The sequence below is a fragment of the Callorhinus ursinus genome, unplaced genomic scaffold (genome assembly GCF_003265705.2).
Source record: "Callorhinus ursinus isolate GAN/ISIS: 27379988/994484 unplaced genomic scaffold, GSC_fseal_2.0 scaffold9, whole genome shotgun sequence".
NCBI lineage: Eukaryota > Metazoa > Chordata > Mammalia > Carnivora > Otariidae > Callorhinus > Callorhinus ursinus.
In genome coordinates, this window is record NW_027397071.1 from 17,097,036 (window position 1) to 17,116,700 (window position 19,665).

Genomic DNA, 19,665 nt, shown 5'->3' on the forward strand with positions numbered 1-19,665 from the left:
GTCACCACCAGAAGAATTCCTTAACATTTGCTCTTGTTTTCTGTGTTAAAGCGTCTAATGACAGAACAAGGAAATCATTTTTACATTTTTCTGGGGGCTGAACTGCTGCATAAAGTGAGAGAGCAATTGCAGCTTTCAAAAGAGATGCTAATTGAGGCTTCTAAAATATTAGACTCCCTCTAAACACACGTCACCCTCATCCCCTAGGAGTTTCTGGGTCTTTCTTAAAGGTGCTGGGAGGATATTGCCGTACAGACTTCATTTCCTACCCAAGGATCTGAAAACATTTCTGTTGAGTGATTTATTCCTCGTTCTTCAGAGACCATATGCCCCAGAGCTTAGGAAGCCCTGCAGGGAAGGACCACCTCCTTTAGACAAGAAATCCACAATTAGAAAAGCAATTGTAGTGGGCCAATAAAGGAGAACAACTCACCACCTCCTGCTTTATTCCACATTAACATGGGAATTTCCATCTGAATTTAGACTTTTTTGGGAGCCTTCCCTCCCACAGAGGTTTTCTAGGCAAAGAGAAGGGAGCGAAAGTCAGCCCTAAGAGACCTGCTATTTTTCTTACTTCCCGGGAGGGTGAGAAGGAGGAAAATGTTGTCATGCTGGCGATTCTATTTCTAAATGCTTCTCTTTACAATAAGATGACAGACTTAAGAGGCAGAAGAGGGAACAGCAGCAGCTGCCCACACAGACTATTACTTTAATTATTGGAAAATCACTCTATTCAGGCCAGGAGAGGGATGAGGGGAAGGAGGCGAGGTGAAGACAAATAACAAAACATGGAATGACACCAAAAACTAAATTATATAAATATGGGGGGGGTCAACCATCACCTAAAGAACACCCCCATACTTCAACTAGCCAAGAGCAAAACTGAGATCCAGAAAAAGTAGAATGCTATTCTTTGTCAGGCTCCTAATGCTTCTGGTATTCAGCTGCAAATGTAGGTTTCACTAACTCTTTCGCCATGAAGCCAGCGAGATATTTATGTAATTATCTATATATCTGTATGTGTAACACTTTTTCCGAAAATGAACAGGTCTGTGCTCTGGTCTAAAAACGAGGCTGACCCACAATCAGTAGATGAAAATACTGACAACTCAACTCCTGCTGGGAAGCACACGACTTGTAAACCTTGTTGTGAAAAGGTAAATACCTATCATTTTCCATCTAACCCCCTAATGACTAAGATTTAAGTTTTATTGATACACCTATATGCATAATATAGTGGGATCGGAGGCAAATTAAGGGGTGGAGTGGGCTGGCAGTTGCTTGGGGCCCTGATCTATACAGGAATCTAAAATAATGTTGAAAAACAGCACGGGGAATAAAATCTTACGGGGAAAATTATACAGTTGACCCTTGAACAATGTGAACAATGCATGGGTTAGGCGTGCCGGCTCCCACGTAGTCAAAAATCTGCTCCCCCAAAACTTAACTACTAATAACCTACTGTTGACCAGAAGCCTGAGCAAGAACATCAACACTCAACTAGTATGTTCTATGTATTATATACTGAGTTCTTACAATAAAGTAAACTAGAGAAAAGGAAATGCTATTTGGAAAATCATAAGAAAGAAAACACACTTACTGTACCGTATTTATTGAAAGAAATCCATGTATAAGTGGACCCTTGCAGTTCAAGCCTGTGTTGCTCCAGGGTCAACTGTATGTGCCAGGAAGGACTGTGTGTGCATAGAAGAGAGAGAGGGGAAAAAAAAAGAAAACAAAACAAAACCTCTGAAAAGAGGTTGAGGTAAGGATGAGAGTGGTAATAAGTCCAACCAACACACATGTGCATGCACACACGTGCACTGCATCCTCGTGTTAGGAAAGGTGGTCCCTAAACTATCATCTAAGGAAAGTGGTCTCGTTAACTATTCCCATGGGGCTATTGTTCCCCAAAAAAGGCACGCTGCCCTCCCCCCGCTCTCCTGCAGAAATCAGCCTCTCCCTGGACAATGGCTGAGAACATGTTTGAAGAATATCAGGCATGAAGGAATCCCAGGTCTTAGCCCTCCCAGGATACTGGAGCTGGCTTGTGCCCTGACTAGAATCACTCCAATTCACATTTCTTTGATCTGTGAGATCGATTTCTCCTTCCCATTTTGTTCTTGTTCTCTCAAATCAAAACTCACATTCCCATAGATCTCGATTCCCTTCGAGGCAATCAAAATATGTGATTAAAGTGATTCATAGCAGGGGGTGAACCAACAGATTTGACCTAACAGGGATTTCTGATTAAAAGCTTGGGTTGTGGGGAGCTTGGCAACCTAAGTACTGAGTTCACGGGGAGAATGTGTTTGGCAAACTTTAGTCCTGTCTCCGGAAGAGTGATGGCTAATTCTAAACATCTTCCTGATACTCTGCCTTCCCCTCCCCGACATCCCAGATACCGACCTATAAGTCTTCCTTATCAACACCTTCCGTTTGCCATGTTAATTCTGTAGGGTCAGTGCCCTGCAGGAGGTGACTTATTCAGGGGCCTAATGGTTAGTTCTGAGAAGATCCTGTTCATTCAGCACCTTCCACATTTAAATACTCTGAGAAGGCGCCTGGGTGGCTCAGTCGTTAAGCGTCTGCCTTCGGCTCAGGTCATGGTCCCAGGGTCCTGGGATCGAGCCCCACATCGGGCTCCCTGCTCCGCGGGAAGCCTGCTTCTCCCTCTCCCACTCCCCCTGCTTGTGTTCCCTCTCTCGCTGTGTCTCTCGCTGCCAAATAAATAAATAAAATCTTAAAAATAAATAGTCTGAAATTCATTCATTAGCATGTGATGTGGAAAAGCGACGATTCCTAAAACCACCACAACCAAAGCCAATACTGTCTACCGTATGAATCAGCTCCTGGCTTGGCACCAGATATTCAGAGTGACTTGCAAACTTAACTGAAAAGTGACTGAAAAGTAACTTGAGTCAACAGTGTCCATGATGAAGGGAATGAAAGCTGTTTCCCTTCGAAATCACCTAAAAAGGAGTGGGAGGAGGAGACAAAAAGAAGGAAGGAAGAAACCCCAGTTGAAACTTGGCATTTACTTGAAGAGGAGCCAGCAGAATGGACGTGCATGGACAGTTCCACAGCACAGAGGGAAGGCATCGCTCAGAAGGCTTCCTTGGCGCTATTAAATTTCTTGGGTGGCAGCCTTGGCTGGGAAGGCAAGGCACAAAAGTTGCGTTCAGGGTTCTGAGGACCAAGCGGTGGTGTCTGCGAACTTACGGGGATTGAACGGCTCAGGAATCTCGCTGAGGAAGAAGAGAGGCCGGTGTAGGAGGGCCGGAGGAGGGTGGGGTGCTCCTCGGTCTTGACGCCGTGCGGGCTCGGCTGGCTGCTCAGGGTGCCCCCACCGCTGCTGTTGCTCCGGCTGTACCGGTTGTTGTTGAGCTCAGGGTAGTTTCTGGCAGGCGGCTGGGAGCTGCCGTTCAAGAGGCTGGTGAGCGGGCTGGTTATGAAACCCGCCTTAGAGGACGAGGAGGGCTTTTTGTTCTCTGGCTCCTGTGTCGCAGCATTCAAGTTGCCTAGAGAACTGGCTAGCCGGGAGTTTATGGAAAAGCTGAATGGAAAACACAGGTTGTGGGGGCGGGGGGGACATAGACAACGATGTATACTCGTGCAGAGTTCATGTTTCTACGACACATCATTAGGACATGAGGGGAATGGGATGCAGGCAGTTCCGATCAATGTAAATGGCGACAGAATGGCTTCTTTATCGCTCTTGGTGATAGTATGATATGGGGCCTTGAGTTATACACATTAACTTCCTATCTAAGCAGTTAATTCAGACCCAAGAAGCTGGCTTAACTACTCTGACAGGAGATGTTGAGACAGTACATCTGGGGGCTCTATGTGTCCTGACGTGGAGAGTACAGGAAAAGGGCTATATGACGGGAGAGTAAAAAGTAGACTTAAGTGTAAGATTTAGCTTACACGTATTCATTCTAACGTCCCCACCCATCGCAGGAGAAATGACCATACCACATAGCATTCGTATGTGCCACGGAACTCCGATTTCCTGATCACGTTAGGCAAGCCGGAGCTTCACTGTAGAAAGGGATGCCATACGGCACTCCCTCCACAGCCTTGTCCCCCACCCCGTGAGACAGGAACAGAAGCCCCCGAGGGTCACGGGGCCTTCTGCGATTTCTCCCCTTCTCCCCAGTCCCCGCCTCTGACAAACTTCAGCCAAACTCCTTGTCTGCTACAGACTCCCTTTCCCTCCCACCGGTATCTGAGAAGTAGAGAAAAATCACCTTCGTACACTGGCGCCTGAGGACAAAGAACCCCTGTTTATCCTCTTGGCCGTCGCTGAAGGGGACAAAGCCACTTTCGAGGTCTTCAAAGTAGTTGCAGATCCTTGTGGGGACGAAGTCAATCTTTGTGGAGACAAAGGGGCAAAATGTCACACAAGAGCTGTGTCATGCTAACACCCAGCAACCAACTAAGACACGGTAAACTAGTAACATTAAAGAGATCACAGCAGGTCACGACAACAGTGACAGTAGCAGCAGTCAAAGCCAACAGAGCCCTCGCTCTGTGCCAGACTCTCTTCTGAGAGCCTTAGAGATGGTAATTCAGCTCGTCCTCACAACAACCCTATGAGGTAGCTAAGATTGCAATCCCCCTTTGCAAGTGAGGAAATGGGGCCATAGAGGAAAAGCTCCTCATCCAAAGTCACTCAGCGAGCAAGGGACAGAGCTGGGATTCAAATCCAGACTCCATAGTCCTGTCCTTAACCATGATCTTGCCACGCTTGGTCACTTCCCTTCTTTGATGGCAGCATTCTTTCTTCACATGTCCTTAGTTCTACTTCTTTATGTTTTAAACCTGTCCTTCCGCTCTGCAACTGCCCTGGCTGAGGCCATCACTACTCCCTCCTCTTGACTACTAGCAACCTCTTTTAATCTTATTCCTAAAAATTCAAATTCTGAATAGTCTCCGGTGGAATCTAAAATATTTAATTACGTCACCCCACTGTTTAAACCATTTAATCTTTCCTCAGTGCCCAGGAAGCCGGAGCTCCTTGGCTGTACTTATGAAACCCTCCAAACTCTGGCACCAGCCTTTGTGAGCAGGTCCTTTCTACCCACACTTTCCCATTAGGCACCTCTACTCCAGCGACACGAACTGTTCTGAGTTCCCTGAATGAACTGCATTCACACCTGTGTCCAGTTTGCATATGCTGTTTTTCCTGCCAGAGCATCTTCTCTCCTTACCTCCAACTGCCTCATTCCCACTGCTTATCCTTTGCTTGTCCAATCAGCTAGTTCCCTATACAGCAAGCCTGCACTGAATTCCCAGGCAGGGTAAGCATACTGTTTCGTCATATATTCTCATAGTAAATCATAGCCCTTATGCCATACTTCATTGTCTGGTATTTGTCTATTTCCCTTGATATAAGCTCTACTGAGGGCAAAGGACTATCTCTCATTTCTATTCCCAGTGGCTAGTCCAATGCCAGACTCAGAGAGGATGTTCATTAATGTTTGAGGGAAAACAGACTCAAACCTGAACAGCCAGGGCACAGTCATGGTTTTAATACCAAACCTGTTTTAACCCGAACAAACCATTTAATGCACCTGGACCTTGTTTTCCTATCTGCTCTAGAAAGCTTACTTACTTGTAGACTCTTTCCTTCATCATCCTCCCCACAAACAACATTTCAAGTACATGGTTTGCCTCTAAAACACGAATGGGAAAAGTGGTACAAAAAAGCAGCTCAGGTTTCTGGAGAAGTCTGAGCCCTCTTCGAACTGCCCGCATGAAACAACCCTAAAACCTCGGGCTGAATAAGAACCAGAGGTGAGGGGTGAATCAGCTTTCTACCCCTATCCCATCAACAGTCTTGGCAAACATGTCCACGGCCCTCACCAAGCCCTGCACTACACTCTGGTACCACTGGTATCTTGAAACCACCCCGGCACTGTTTGGGGGACATTTTTCCAGAGAGAAACACTAATGTTTCCTCTTCAGATGGAGGACGGGGAAGGAAATAAAACTAGAAAATAAAGAACATATGTAAAACTAGGGGGGGGAAAGGACTAACAGAAATGTTAAAAGCTCGAGGCAAAATCGGTCACTGGATTGAAAGGCATGTTGCTGAGCAAGCGTGGTTTCTTGGAGACCCCAGAACGTGCTGGAAGCACAGACTACACTGATGTCCCTACCACAGCCACACCTGCGGGCACCTCAGGAAAACCAAAATCCCCTTCATGGTGAGCATTAAAAATAAGGCACAGCGTAACAATCTGGAATAGAAAGGAAGGGACTTAAAAAGTGAAAAGCTGTGTGCAGTTTTTCACCAGTTTTGGGGTTGGGAAATGTATCTAAAGGGGAGCATTTATTTACAAGCTACTAGAAATTCACCTCAGTAACAGTACCTGAAAGGCTGGGATACTGCTCTTGGGTGCCCTTTCATATCATCCAACCTACGGAAATCAAAGACAAATGCTCACGCATCACTGGGTTCATACATTTAAGCAAAGACCAAAAGGCAGAGTATATGGAGTCAGACCAGTAAAAATACTAAATTGGCAAAAGGGAGAAACCTCCCAAATGGATATTAGTACTCATTCCGTTTCTAAAATAAATCCTAGAACCAGCAGGAAACCATTTTAGTCATTTTGTTTCATCTTTAATTTACAGCAAATTTCTTTAAATCAGAAGGTGGTGTTGCAGCCACTCAGGGTAAAAAAATGTTCAATGATGATACCATGCTGCTGTTAGGAAAATTGAATTCTAAAAAAATGAGAAAATTTCTGAGGAAAATTGAATTCTAAAAAATGAGAAAGTTTCTGAGAATTAAAAAAAAATAGAAAAATCATATTGGAATAGCCTTCTAAAATTTGTGTCATGGAGGTTCTCTCACTTCCTTTGCCTACTTATGTGCCAAGCTATATGCCAATTTATCCCTCCCTCCCCCTGATGATTTCTTCAAAATCAAATCTAAATCTGTTGGAAATTAATTTTAAGCAATATAAAGCCTTTCTTAAGAGTTTCAAGGGGAAAAATGGCGAATAAAGAGATTAGTAATCTTGAAGAACCTTCCACTGACTTAGATGATATCCATAGTGGGCAGAGCACAGATTGAACAGTAGTTGGGTGTGAATATCAGCTCTATTCCAACTCCATCCCACTAGGGAGGGATTTAACCTCCCTAACCTCAAGCAACCAACCCAAATGTGGGTAATGATGCATACCTTTTGTGTTAATTCAGTTAATCCTCATAACCAAACTAAACACCTAACATAGCTCCTGACCATAGTAGCTGCTCAGTGAATGATACGTCTCTTCAATTTTCTAGTGGTAGTTGGCAGTTACTACTAAGCACCAGGCTTGCTATCCCATCTTCTCACGTTACTATGGAAAACGAACACCTTGAATTTGAGCCACATAAACCTTCATTCCCCAGGTCAAGGAACTAGTACTCAAAGCATAGGTAACAATGTGTTCAGACTTAATGTGACTTGTGTTATAATCCTCCCAGATAACACATGAATATTAAACTCTCTGTGAGGCTGTTTGACATGTATCATGCTGGCAAAACACCCCTCTTGCTGTGCATGTCTCTCACTTAAAAGGCAAAGAAAAGTAGCCATTTCCTATTATAATCATTTGTGAACTTGTCACCAGCCCATACATTACAGTAAAGAATCTGGAAGATATTCACAGATTTTTGTACCTACATTGATCCTAAAGACTTTCTTTTTTAACTAATCTGAACCATTAGCAGCTTTTAAATGTTATGATCACAAGTCAGGTTCCATCAATTGATTCTGATTAGTAATTCTAGACTTCAAACTCAGGATGGCTATAACTTTACAGACACAGGTTAAGAATTGTTTATTCAATTCTCAAATATAGAACATAAAACTAAGGAGTTAGGATATACCAAAGCTTGGCATTCAATACTTTTCTACACGCTCTAGATTCAAAACAAAAGCCTCAGCACACCTGTGAGGATTTGCCACAAGATAGGACATCCACTCATGGGGGAAGAGTAGAACTCCAAATGGAATTTTGAACACAGTCCCAGAGACACCTAATGGCATAGCAGTTTAAGGTGGGATTTCCAGAGACTGAGATTGCAGGAGCTGCTTTCTGTAAGCTTCTAAAACTTAGCTGTTCTCTATAGTGACAAAATAATAAACAACACAAAATAGAAATAAACCAAAAAAACAAGAGGTAAACACGGCACTTGTAGAATGATATTCAAAAGAGAAGATTAAATGTTCTATCCACAAATCGAGGCAAAATATAAATTTAGAAGTTCAAAATGGATCTACCTAAATGCACAGGATGGTGAGGAGCGTGGCTGTCTCTGACTTTTTAAGGCACGTAGTTTGTCTCCCTGGGTTATACTATTTTTCATTTCCACATCTTCATCCTCTTCTAAATTATTCTGGGAAAAAAAATGCATGTTTCATAGAAAGGTTATTATGAATAATTTTGCTTTATATAGCTTTCTTAAGAGACCATAAACTATTTCATATAGATTGTCTTAATATAGATTACCTTAAACAGCTTTAATGCACTATGAATTCGGCATTGTCTATACATATACTAGAGAATGTTCAACTATTCATCAATTAAATATACTGGTCAAATCAAATCTAAATCAAAGCATGGATATGGATGTGGCAGAATTTAAAAAGAGCTCTTTATTACAAGGGACCACAACCAAAGAGACTCTCATGCAGACAAAATCATGCTTTGGAATATAGCTCAGATACAGGCTGGCTCAAAAGATACATTACAAATATGTTTCCAGAAACTACTAGGATCAATCACTATAAATTTTATAACTCATTTACAGAAATGAAAGACAAAACAATTTAGGATATCTAGACCATAACTTACTAGGATCAACTAACACTAGTAAAAGCACTCAAGACCTTTCCAGAAGGAGTTAAAGTTTACTAGATTGGGAAAGTGTTTCCTGCTGACGTAAGTCTTATAGATTAAAAAACAGAAGTACCACACAAAATCTTTTCACATGCTAGTTCACATTTAATTCTTACAACTCAGGGCGGGAAGGACACTGTTGCCCATAAAGATGAAAAAAAAGGAGGTGCTCACAGAAGTTAAGAATATTACCCAAGCTCCTCTTGGTACCCAAGAAGCTCTTCATGACAGCTATAATTTTAAAATCAGATTTCTTGACCCCAGATATAATGGTACACTAACACTGCACCAGTAAAGATTTTATTTTGCCCATTTCCTCCCCTCAATAATTCATATGCTCTGAATTTGCTAAGATTCCTTGCAGCCATAAAAGTCCCCTCCACTCTTTAAATCTAGAACTCTTATTTGATGAAGGATATACAAAAACATACTTCCCTCAGTCACATTCTAGTCATTTCTGAGGAATGGCTCAAAACACTTCTTTGCTCCCTGCCACCTAGGTTGGGTTGCATGGATACATCTGGGGTCAGTAGACATGTCCTGGGTAAAAAAGACCACACCTTACTACTATAACTCTGAGTTTAAAAAAGAAAAATAGACACACAAAGCACATAGCTGGTAGGAAAGAAGAAGAAATGAAGATGAAAGCTTCCTAGAGGAGGAAACCCCTTAACTGAGTCTTAAAGAATGAGTGTGGAGAGAAGCAGGCCAAGATCACAGGAAGGGTCATCCTGGCAAAGAATACCAGTTCGACAGTCACAGGTTCATGGAACCTTACAGTCAGAGGATTCTCTTAAAGTCATAAGTTGCCCATCTATAAAGTCTCCAGGAATTGGTTAATCATTCATCTCTGTCCATGCAACCCCAGTGGGAATGAATCCATTATCACCCAAAGAAGCCTGCAAGAACAGAAATAAGGCAGGCCTGCAGGTTAGGCTTGCTAGCAGGATGGTACACCTAAGGAGGTGGGCTTAGCTTCACCCAGCAATCAACATGGGTGTTGTTACCAGTTACTTGTACCTGATGGAAGGACCAGCACACAGCCAGAGTCTCTAGAATATGGGATTGGCTTCTTGAAGGACCTGACAGGATCCTCACCCTTATCGGTCAGGTTCATTGTCTAATGGGCACCTTTGTGGGAAAGCCAGGAAAGCTTGTTTGTCCTTCTAACCAGGAGGATCTTTATGTTTCCAGCTCTGAAACACCTTCAAAATTCTAAGGAAAAGTGAGCCTCAACCTGGAATTCCAAAATTCAACCCAACAGTCAAACGTAAAGGTAAAACAAAGATAAAAAAATTCACCTCCCACACAATCTCTCTGAGAAAACTATTACAGGATGTACGTCAGGGAAAAGTTAAGAAGACTAGAGGAAATCCAGGAAAATTAGGACTCCAACTGAAGAGGGTGAAAAGAAGGCCTTGGGTCAGAACTATACAGTAAGGCTAGAGAACAACCAGTCCACGGTGGAAAGGAGACGACTCTTTGGGAAAAGAATGAACTTGGTAAAATTTTTTTGCTGTGTTAAGATTTTGAAAAAATTTTAAATTGCTTGGCATAATTGCGGGGAGGAGGGAGTAGCCTTATTTTTTCCCAAGTACACAGAAAACTATGCAAATAAAAAGGCAATAAACTCACACCTGAACTCATATAACATTGTGTCAACTGTACTTCAATAAAAAAAATAAAGAAAGAAATATAAAACACCAGAAAAATAGGTAATTAACTCTGGGAAAAACAAAGAGAGATTCAACAAAGGAAACAGAGTAGACTACCATGCTCAAGAGTGAACAGTCCTTACATCATAATTTTTGGGTTTAACGAAAAATTATGATGTAGCCATATGGGGAAGCATGGGGGAGTAGGAGTAACATCTGGGGGGGGCGGCTGGAGAGCTAAAATCCTATCTACCACAACCAGGAGGCAATCAAAAAATGTCCAAAATCAATAAACTGTTTTAAATAGCATTATAAGCAAAACACTGATGTGTAGAAATATGGTAGTGAAAATGCTGATATAATTTGCTTAGAGGTTCCCCTCTTTGGGAGTTGGTCTTGGAGTACAGAAAGGTGGGATAGGGGACTGATATTTTTTATCAGAATTCAGTACTTTCTGACATTTCTAAAAGTGTGGTCATATATTACTTGAAAAACTAAATACTAATCTAACAAGATACACAATTAAAAAAAATTGCTAATGTTTTACATTATAGTTATGTCACAAGTATTTTCTCTCCCACTTTATTATGTATCTTAAAAGTGAAATCTTTTAAATGTAATGCATTTCAAATGTAGAAAACAACAAAAACACTGTAACAGAGAGCCATGCACCTAACTACCAGATTCAATATATTTTCTACTTAAGCTCCTTCTCTTAAGGAATTTACTTAAATACCCTAGCTCTCAAAGAAAAAGAAAACATTACTTATTAAGTCTCAGCTCTCAACCTCTGCAGAAGGAAGCCATGTCTTTTCTAAAGAAAAAAAACATATCTATAAATAGATATATTTTATATACATATTATATATAAATATATATTTATATGTTATAAATATATATAAAATATATTATATATAATAAATGCATTTATTATATATAATATACATAAGTATATATAAAATATATAATATATAAAAACATATTATTTATTTATTTTATATATATATATTTTTCCCCATGATACTTGTTTGTATGTAATGACAAAATACAGATAAGAGTGAAAAAAATATTAAAACCACCTACATATTTACCATCAAAAGCAAAACCCATTAGCACTGGCATATAGTCTTCCAGATTTTTCCCTGTGCTATACATACCATCCCCCAACATACTTCTTCCTGACAAAAAGAGGTTGAGGTACATATATGCTGCTCTGTAACTTACTTTTTCACCTGAAAAATATATTGTTGGAAGTATTTCAGGATAAATTTAAAAAATCAAAACCCCCAAAACCTCTACATTATTATTCTTTGTGGTTCCATAAAATTCCATTGTCTAAATATACCAAATTTTATTTATTGTCCCCTGGTTCAGGCTGTTTTCTGTATTTCATCACTATAAACAGCTCCAACAAACATCCTCCTCTATACATACGGCTTTTAAACACCGTCCTATTATTGTCTTAAGACAGATTCATAGAAGTGGAATCTCTAAACGCATTGTAAAGTCTTCCGCCAGGCATTATCAAATTGCCCTCCATTTTAAACTCCAACTGGCAATCTTTAGGAGTTTTTATTCCCCAAATCCTTGCTAATACTGCGTACATTCTTTAATCTCACACAACTTGAGAGGCAGAAATAGCATCTTCTCATTTAAATTTGTGTTTCTTTCATTTCTAGGGAAGTAGAATGTTTTTTATGTTTACCAGCCATGAGGATTCCCGTTTTGTTTTATTTGTGCATGCAGCATTTTCACATTGATTTTTAAGCGTTCTTTACAATTAAAAAAAAAACCCTAATTTGAATATGTTGCAAACATTTCCTCCTACATGATGACTGTGGGGAGAATGAACAGGAGAAGGTGAAGTCTGTGGGGCAGGGAGGAGGGGGACACAGTTTAGTGGCTCCTGCAGTGGTCTGGTGACAGGTGACAGACTGGATTAGGGTATGAAAGAACACTTAAGTTAGGACCTGGGGAGGGAAGTGGATGGGGAAAAGATTCAGACATGCAATACAGGCCCAAAGAAATCTGCTAAAATATAAATCACGTTATTTTTTATCTCGATGTATCAACCCTTAATTTATTTCTGTGGCTTTTGTATGAAGCTTCAGACATTTTTAGGACTAAGAGGCACAGAACATATAAGCCATAAAATTCTCAGTAAGGGATTAATAGCCTTCAAAATCTTGACAAAAAGTCATGCAATGTTATTCAAAATACATTTAAACTAAATTACAGAGTTAAGAAACTAGAAAGCTGTTAAGAAAGAGGACTCTGGCCTTTTGGAATCCTGAGTATGACACACAGACATGAATAGAACTAAGCTCTGTATTTATCAGGGCACCTAGAACACAAACACCTGTGAGGGAAAAACACATTAGAAAACACAGTTCCTTTTATTATGAGGGTATGAATCAATCCCAAGAATTGGTGGACCTTGGGCAGTTTGAAGACTTTTCTCAACAGGGGCTCATTCTTTCTACCAAATTAACTCCTTATAAGAACTAATGGATAGTCACAACTGATGAATGCAGGGAACCTAGCCTAGGCCTCCCTTGTGCCTTGGCCTCCGGCCCCTCTCCCCACAGAAGTCCCAGTGCAGACCCTCTCTGGCCCTGAGCTGCTTAGATCCCCTAGAATCTGCTGAAAAGAAATAAAGTCACATGGTTGCTGGTGAAACAAAGTGAGAAAGGCTAGTCCACGGAATACCCTCATATTTTTGCCCCCCAAAGAGAAGGGTCTGTTGTCAGACTCCCCATTGCTCTATTGCTCTCTGGAGGGTCTGAGCACCAGATATTTCTTTTGGATACCAGCCTGCCCTACATAAAGGCAGGAAAATGAGAGCAAACTAAAATACATAAAGAGGGACCATTTCAAAAGATGTACTTATTTACAGATGATGGTCTAGCTAAAGAACAAATAATAGTTGCAAAGTAGAAAGATTTATTTTATGCCATCGGTTGTTCTCTAAATATAGATAAGATGAAAATGAAAATAAAAGGCACTCATGGGTTTCAGTTGGATAGAGTAATTACTGACCAACGCATTAATCAAATGGTGACAGAGTGAGCTACTGGGGAGGCTACAGTGTGTGCCATTAAGAAAAAAATCTATTAGATAAAATATAGCACACTAGGGAAAAAAGATGGAAGAGTTATAATAGAAAAATGACATAAAAAGAGAGTTTGAAATAGAAATGAGTAAAAATAGAAGTGAAAGGATTGGAAGAGAAAGATGATAATGGATTTTTAGCAGGTTTAAGTGATTTGGCTAGGAAAGGTGGCTGGGTCATCTCCAAAATTCTTTCAGCTCTCAGATGCTGAAACTGTGAGGTATAAAAGCTGGGGAAAGGCAAAGATGTCTTCTTCATAACGAGTTGCTTCTGATCATAAAAAATTTGGATTTATCTGGGTCCCCGAGTCCGTCTTCTCTCCTTCCTCACTGCCACCGGTTGAGACCTTTATAACCTGGGACCACTCCCCCAACGCCAACTTCCTGGCCTCCCACCCCTGGCCAAACACAGACCCCAGCACCCCTTTCCCTCACAGCCAGAGCAGTCTCCCCAAACCCTGGCTCTGTGTTGTATTATCACTCTCCTGTCCTAGAGCCTCTCCAGGATCCCAGTGGCATTCAGATTGGAAATGGAATGCCATAGTGGTCCCAAGAGTAGAAAGAACAGTGCTTGAAAGTAGGGTCTTAGAGAGTTAATTTCTTACATCATGGATTTTTTTCTAAGATGCACCCTGTATATGGGCGTTTGATGTAAAAGAGCAAAGGATTTTATAAATCACAGTATCTCCATGATGTAATTAAAACAGTACATTCTTATCGGAGGGGGAGACGAACCATGAGAGACGATGGACTCTGAAAAACAAACTGAGGGTTCTAGAGGGGAGGGGGGTGGGGGGAAAAATAGTACATTCTTGGGGCACCTGGCTGGCTCAGTGGGTGGAGCATGTGACTCTTGATCTCTGGGTTATGGGTTTGAACCCCATGTTGGGTGTAGAGATTGCTTAAAAATAAAATCCTTAAAAATTAATTAATTAATTAATTAATTAAAACACTACATTCTTACTTACCTGTCAATTTATGTGAACTTGGCTGAATAGCAGCAGCACCTGTACCTAATTAATATCTCTAAGTCAAGAGCATCTGATCGATAAGTGTGCTAATATTGGATTATCACCCTGGAGAAGGAAAAGTTAACAACAATCACAGTTCCAGGAGAAATTTATTGGGACAGGCTGGCTAAGGTTATGTTCAAACTTACTAAAGCCACACTTAGGACTTCATGGAGAGACAGCAGGGTATGGAGCGAGGCCTCAAAGTGGGTGGCTGAGAGGAGACTCTGAAGCCAGAGCACCTGCGTCTAACTGCCAGCACCACTGCATACTTTGTGATCTTGGGCAGACAGTTTAACTTTCGCTATCTCAGTTATGCCATCTGTTAAAAAGGGCCCAGTAACAGTGCCTATTTCATACAGCTGTTATAAGAATTAAGAGTTAATCCATGTAAGGGCACCTGGGTGGCTCAGTTGGTTAAGCGTCTGCCTTGGGCTCAGGTCATAATCTCGGGGTCCTGGGATCGAGCCCCGCATCGGGCTCCCTGCTCATCGGGGAGTCTGCTTCTTCATCTCCCTCTGCTGCTCCCACCGCCCCCCCATGCTTTCTCTCTCTCAAATGAATGAATAAAATCTTTAAAAAAAAAAGTTAATCCTTATAAAGCACCTAGAACAGTGCCTGGCACCTAGTAGATGCTATTTAGGTTGTTGTTACATTCTAAGCTCCTCACTTAACTCCTTAAGCATCGGCCCCTTAAATAAAGTGTTAATTTTAAATTCCATCTTCTTAAAGCCATTTTTTATAACCCCAGTGCATGATGGACCCTTAGGCCCTGGCATGTCTGAGTGAGCACTTATTGCTGGTACTAGTTTGTATTTGAGCACAGACTACCCTTGGATAGCTTGGATTATTACCAATTTCATGTCTGTTTTCTTGTTTGTTTTCTATGAAACCATAAGCCTTCTCCATTCTTTCAAGCAACATTTATGAAGACCCTGTGGGCTAGGAATAGGCTCCTGACGAGGGCTGATAGAAGTCTCTATCTTCACAGCATGTATTGCCGGGCAGCGAAGAAGGTGTTAAGGACAATGGAGGAAAACTATAGTGCAAGGCAGGAGCACAAAGCAGCGAGCCTAAGCTAGACCCACAGGATGGGCCGGGTATATTTCATAGCACCTAGCCTGGCACTGAAGACCAGCTTCAGTCAAGATGAAGCCTCTATTTATAAAAGATTTTTCATAACTCTAGGTAGGCGAAGAGTATTCATTACAGCTGCAGCCTAGTCCATTAATGTGGCCTGAATCCTTCTGGTTAATCCTTTTTGCCTCTTCACCTACCTCCTGGGCACTGAAAGACTATATATTCAAACCTTCCCAATCAAGTAATTATAGAGCTTCCGAATAACCAACCCCAGGAAAATCCCTGTAGGCCTAGAAATCAGAAAAATAATTTAGTATCTCATTTTCAATCTGACATTACTTCTAAAAAGAAAAAAAAAGGCAACCTCTAGAAGAATAGCGCCTTTTTGCACTTTCTTTATGTACAAACTAATAAACCCAGAACTTCCATGGGTTTCTATCCTGAACACTGGTATGGAACTTGAAACATACTAAAATCCTTGCAGCATTCTCAACCTATTTTCCCACTTAGAATTAACAAGAACGACAAAGATATCACTACCTCTATTACATTCACTTTTGAGTAAACTAATTCCCCATATTCATGAAACGTTCTGGAGCCAGCACCAGATAAGCATAGCAAGAAAAGGGCCTAAAAGTGTTATTAACGCAATGCATCACCTAACTATAAAGTAGTCCAAAACCTTTATATGTGTCACTGTCTGAAGTCTTAACCACACCATCGTTCTGTGTTATTTCTGAATTCTTGCCTTTCTGTGCTCTAATTTCAAAAATCATACCACTTCTGAATGGCTAGAGCTAAAGTAATTAATTTGGTGGTGCAGGGAATAAGAAAGAGGAAGAGAAATAGCCCAATATCTGAATACATGCTCGTATTTAAAACTTACTTATTTTAAATTTCATATTTCATTCTTCAGTGATAAATAAATGTTAATTAGTCTTAAGTTCAACAAATTGAGATCTAAAAAAGTATGAGAACAAAATGTTCTAACTACCAGATACTCGTTTAATATGGATTATGATATAGAAAACATTATATTTCTATAAGATAAATATGTTTTCCAGAGAGATGGATAAATTGTATGTGTATCTTTTCAGAGGTCATAATTCAAAGCACTGTTTACTTGAACAAAATGTGAGAAGGAAATGCTGACCAGAGCAAGAAAAGTACTCTTGCTTAGCTATATTATCACATTAAAATGTCAGTTCAGATTCTTTTGTTTGCATTGAATAGGCCAGACTACAACACAGAGACAAGAAAAAGTCAACAAAGGCTCTGAACATCAACATGACCTTGGCTAAGATTTACATTTTGTCAGGACAGATGATTCACAAAAGTAAACTTAGCCACTTCTTCAGAGGCTGTCCTGGAGTAGAGACCACAGGGTTGAAAAACTGGTTCTTATGGCAGTCTTCATCCTCCGTCCTTGAAGAAAGCCCACTCTCCCTATTGCCAAGCACTCTGGTTATCTTTCCTGGTGAACGAAACCTGTTTGGCATGCCACTTGTTCCATTTTGGGTTCCCCGAGGGCCAAACTTGAACCACAGTATTTTGCTCAAGACCCTTGTCCAGGTCCAGTGGGTCACCGCCTAATAGAATGCAAATCCACACTTTCTACCTAAATATTTTTTTAAGATTTATTTATTTATTTGAGTTGGGGGAGAGGAAGAGAATTTCAAGCAGAATCCCCACTGAGCAGGGAGCCTGACATGGGGCTCCAACCCACGACCCCTAGATCATGACCTGAGCTGAAACCAAGAGTCAGACGCTTAACCGACTGAGCCACCCAGGCTCCCCATTGCTTAAATATTTTTAACAGCTCCTTTTGCTACTTCAGGGATATAAAAATAAAACTACAAACTAAGTGCTTAGTTTTACCTCAGGCATACTGTGGTAGAAAGAGCTAAACCAGGAGGGAGACTCCCAGTCTCAAGGTAGTCCCACTACTAAACAACGCCATGACCTTTAGCAAGTCATGGGATTCAGTGGGGCCTCGGGCTTCTGATCCGCATGAGAGGGGAAGGAGAACAAATGATTTCAAGCTTGCTTCCAGCTCCAAAAATGCCCATGATCCTACCTGTTGTAAGTCACTTCCATTTTTAGGTTAGCACGGTATAACAGAAAAAACACAGATTCAGAATCAGATGGATGTGGATTGGAATCACCAAGATTAGAACTTCCCTGACATTCAATTTCCTTACTATAAAGTAGAGATCATATTGCCTACGTAATATTGCTGATATTACCTATCACCAGCTAGTTGTAAAGACTAAATGAGACCATAGATGTCAGCCGTTTAAAGTGGTTTGTTTAGAACAGAAACTCAATTTAAAAAAAAAAAAAAGTTGTCCCTAATTATGTTTTCAACTCTGGACTTTAGAAATCAATATGAATTTGAGACTTTCAAAAAACCACTTGTGGCATGTACTGTTTCTTCAATTGTCACATTAATTCTTTCTTCTTTATAGCCACTTTCATCTTCAAATAGAAAATTTGCTCTTCTATTTCCTTTTTGTACATGTTCTCCAAACCAGAGTGGCCTCCTTTATAATTGTGCTCTTTAAATTACAGCTTTTTTTTTTTAAGGATAATTTCTTTCTTTGCTATGGATTCTTGTTTTACAGGTGGATGATTCTACACCTAAAAATACTGGTACTTTCAGCATCTCAGAAAAGAGATATTTCTGTGTTATAAATGTTCAACTGGGAAACAAAGAAATGCAGAACAGTAGTCCTAAGGAGACATGAAAATCTTCCTGAGGAAAACTCACCTCTCCAAATCTTTCCACGTTTTGTATTTTAGATAAGTTTGCACCAATAGACATATCATCCAAGCTAGAAAGAATTTTATTAATACTTCCTTCACTGGATGGTCTATTTTTCAGCTTGGATCGGAAAATGTCTCCTTGGACCCATAACGATGGCTGTTTTCTGTAAAAAGGAGAGAAAACAAAATAATCTGTAAAATAAATTACTATCATCTCCTTGGAAATATAATATCTTATAAAGAGATTAGCAGATAAACCTTTACAAGTCAGAAAGACTATGAAATCTGAGAATTGTTTTTAAAAGTCATTTTCTTAAAGTTTAAGTTATATGAATTAAATTAGATAAATTATATTAAAGTTCTATGTGAAACACAAATACCTATCTTCCAATATATGTTTATACAACTATACATGAGTTGCTTATTGAGGTTCTTAGATGCTTACAACAACAGCACAAAAAAGACTGTGAGCCCATTTGTCTTTTACATATGAATTTGAAATCTTAAGGTATTTCTCAAATAGCAATTTGATACGTCTATAAAGACAGCTGGAGTGAACTGGACTCAAAGATGTAGGTGAAGAAACTTGAATCAACAGAGAGAGTACCTAAAAGACTACTAAATCCATAATTGTGTGTGGCAGCATGAAAAAACACACAACTTTAGAAACCTACTCTTACCACCTAAAAGCAAGGTGTATAGAGCCTCAATTAGATTATCCTTTAAGAACCAGAAAATGTGCTTCATCTGTAAGTTTTCTTTTATTCAATAAGGCACAATTTTAACTGTTTTCAAGGTTACAGGAAAAGAACTTAAGATATGTAAACAAAATGACAGTCTGGGTTTAAAATTTTTATCCTGCATTTCTTTTAAGATAGATTACCCATCAAATAGTTTTCATTCTATTCTATGTCATACTGGACAGAATAGAATTAAGCTAAAATTGTGGCTCATCATAAGGAATATCAACATACAGGGAAATAACAGCATTATCAAGGAGATGCTACCAATAAGAACATAGATTTATTTTCTGAGGCAATAGAAAGACCAAGGGGTATTTTCTCTCAGAGTTTCCAAATAAAATTCAGGCTAAAACATGGGGAAAAAAATGACAAAAAATCCTGTCAAAATATTGTCAA

At 40.2% G+C, this 19,665-nt stretch overlaps 1 protein-coding gene across 11 annotated transcripts in view; it reads right to left on the reverse strand.

The window, feature by feature from the left end:
* CDC14A (cell division cycle 14A) overlaps positions 1–19,665 on the reverse strand; it is a 187,759-nt gene that overhangs the window by 17,553 nt on the left and 150,541 nt on the right. For 6 of the 11 annotated variants that reach the window (XR_012379345.1, XR_012379344.1, XR_012379343.1 and 3 more), the window contains 5 exons: positions 18,531–18,690; positions 8,286–8,401; positions 6,381–6,428; positions 4,254–4,376; positions 3,042–3,556 (listed from right to left, as the gene is read on the reverse strand). Coding sequence is in view for 4 of the 11 variants with exons in the window: in XM_073896239.1 (XP_073752340.1) it covers positions 1,813–1,823; positions 3,223–3,556; positions 4,254–4,376; positions 6,381–6,428; positions 8,286–8,401; positions 18,531–18,690 (792 nt within the window). In the remaining 7 variants the exon portion in view is untranslated. Of the gene's footprint in view, positions 1–1,812; positions 1,824–3,041; positions 3,557–4,253; positions 4,377–6,380; positions 6,429–8,285; positions 8,402–14,655; positions 14,747–18,530; positions 18,691–19,665 lie in introns of those variants that run through there. The other 5 variants (XM_073896238.1, XM_025872294.2, XM_073896239.1 and 2 more) reach the window with 4 other exon arrangements.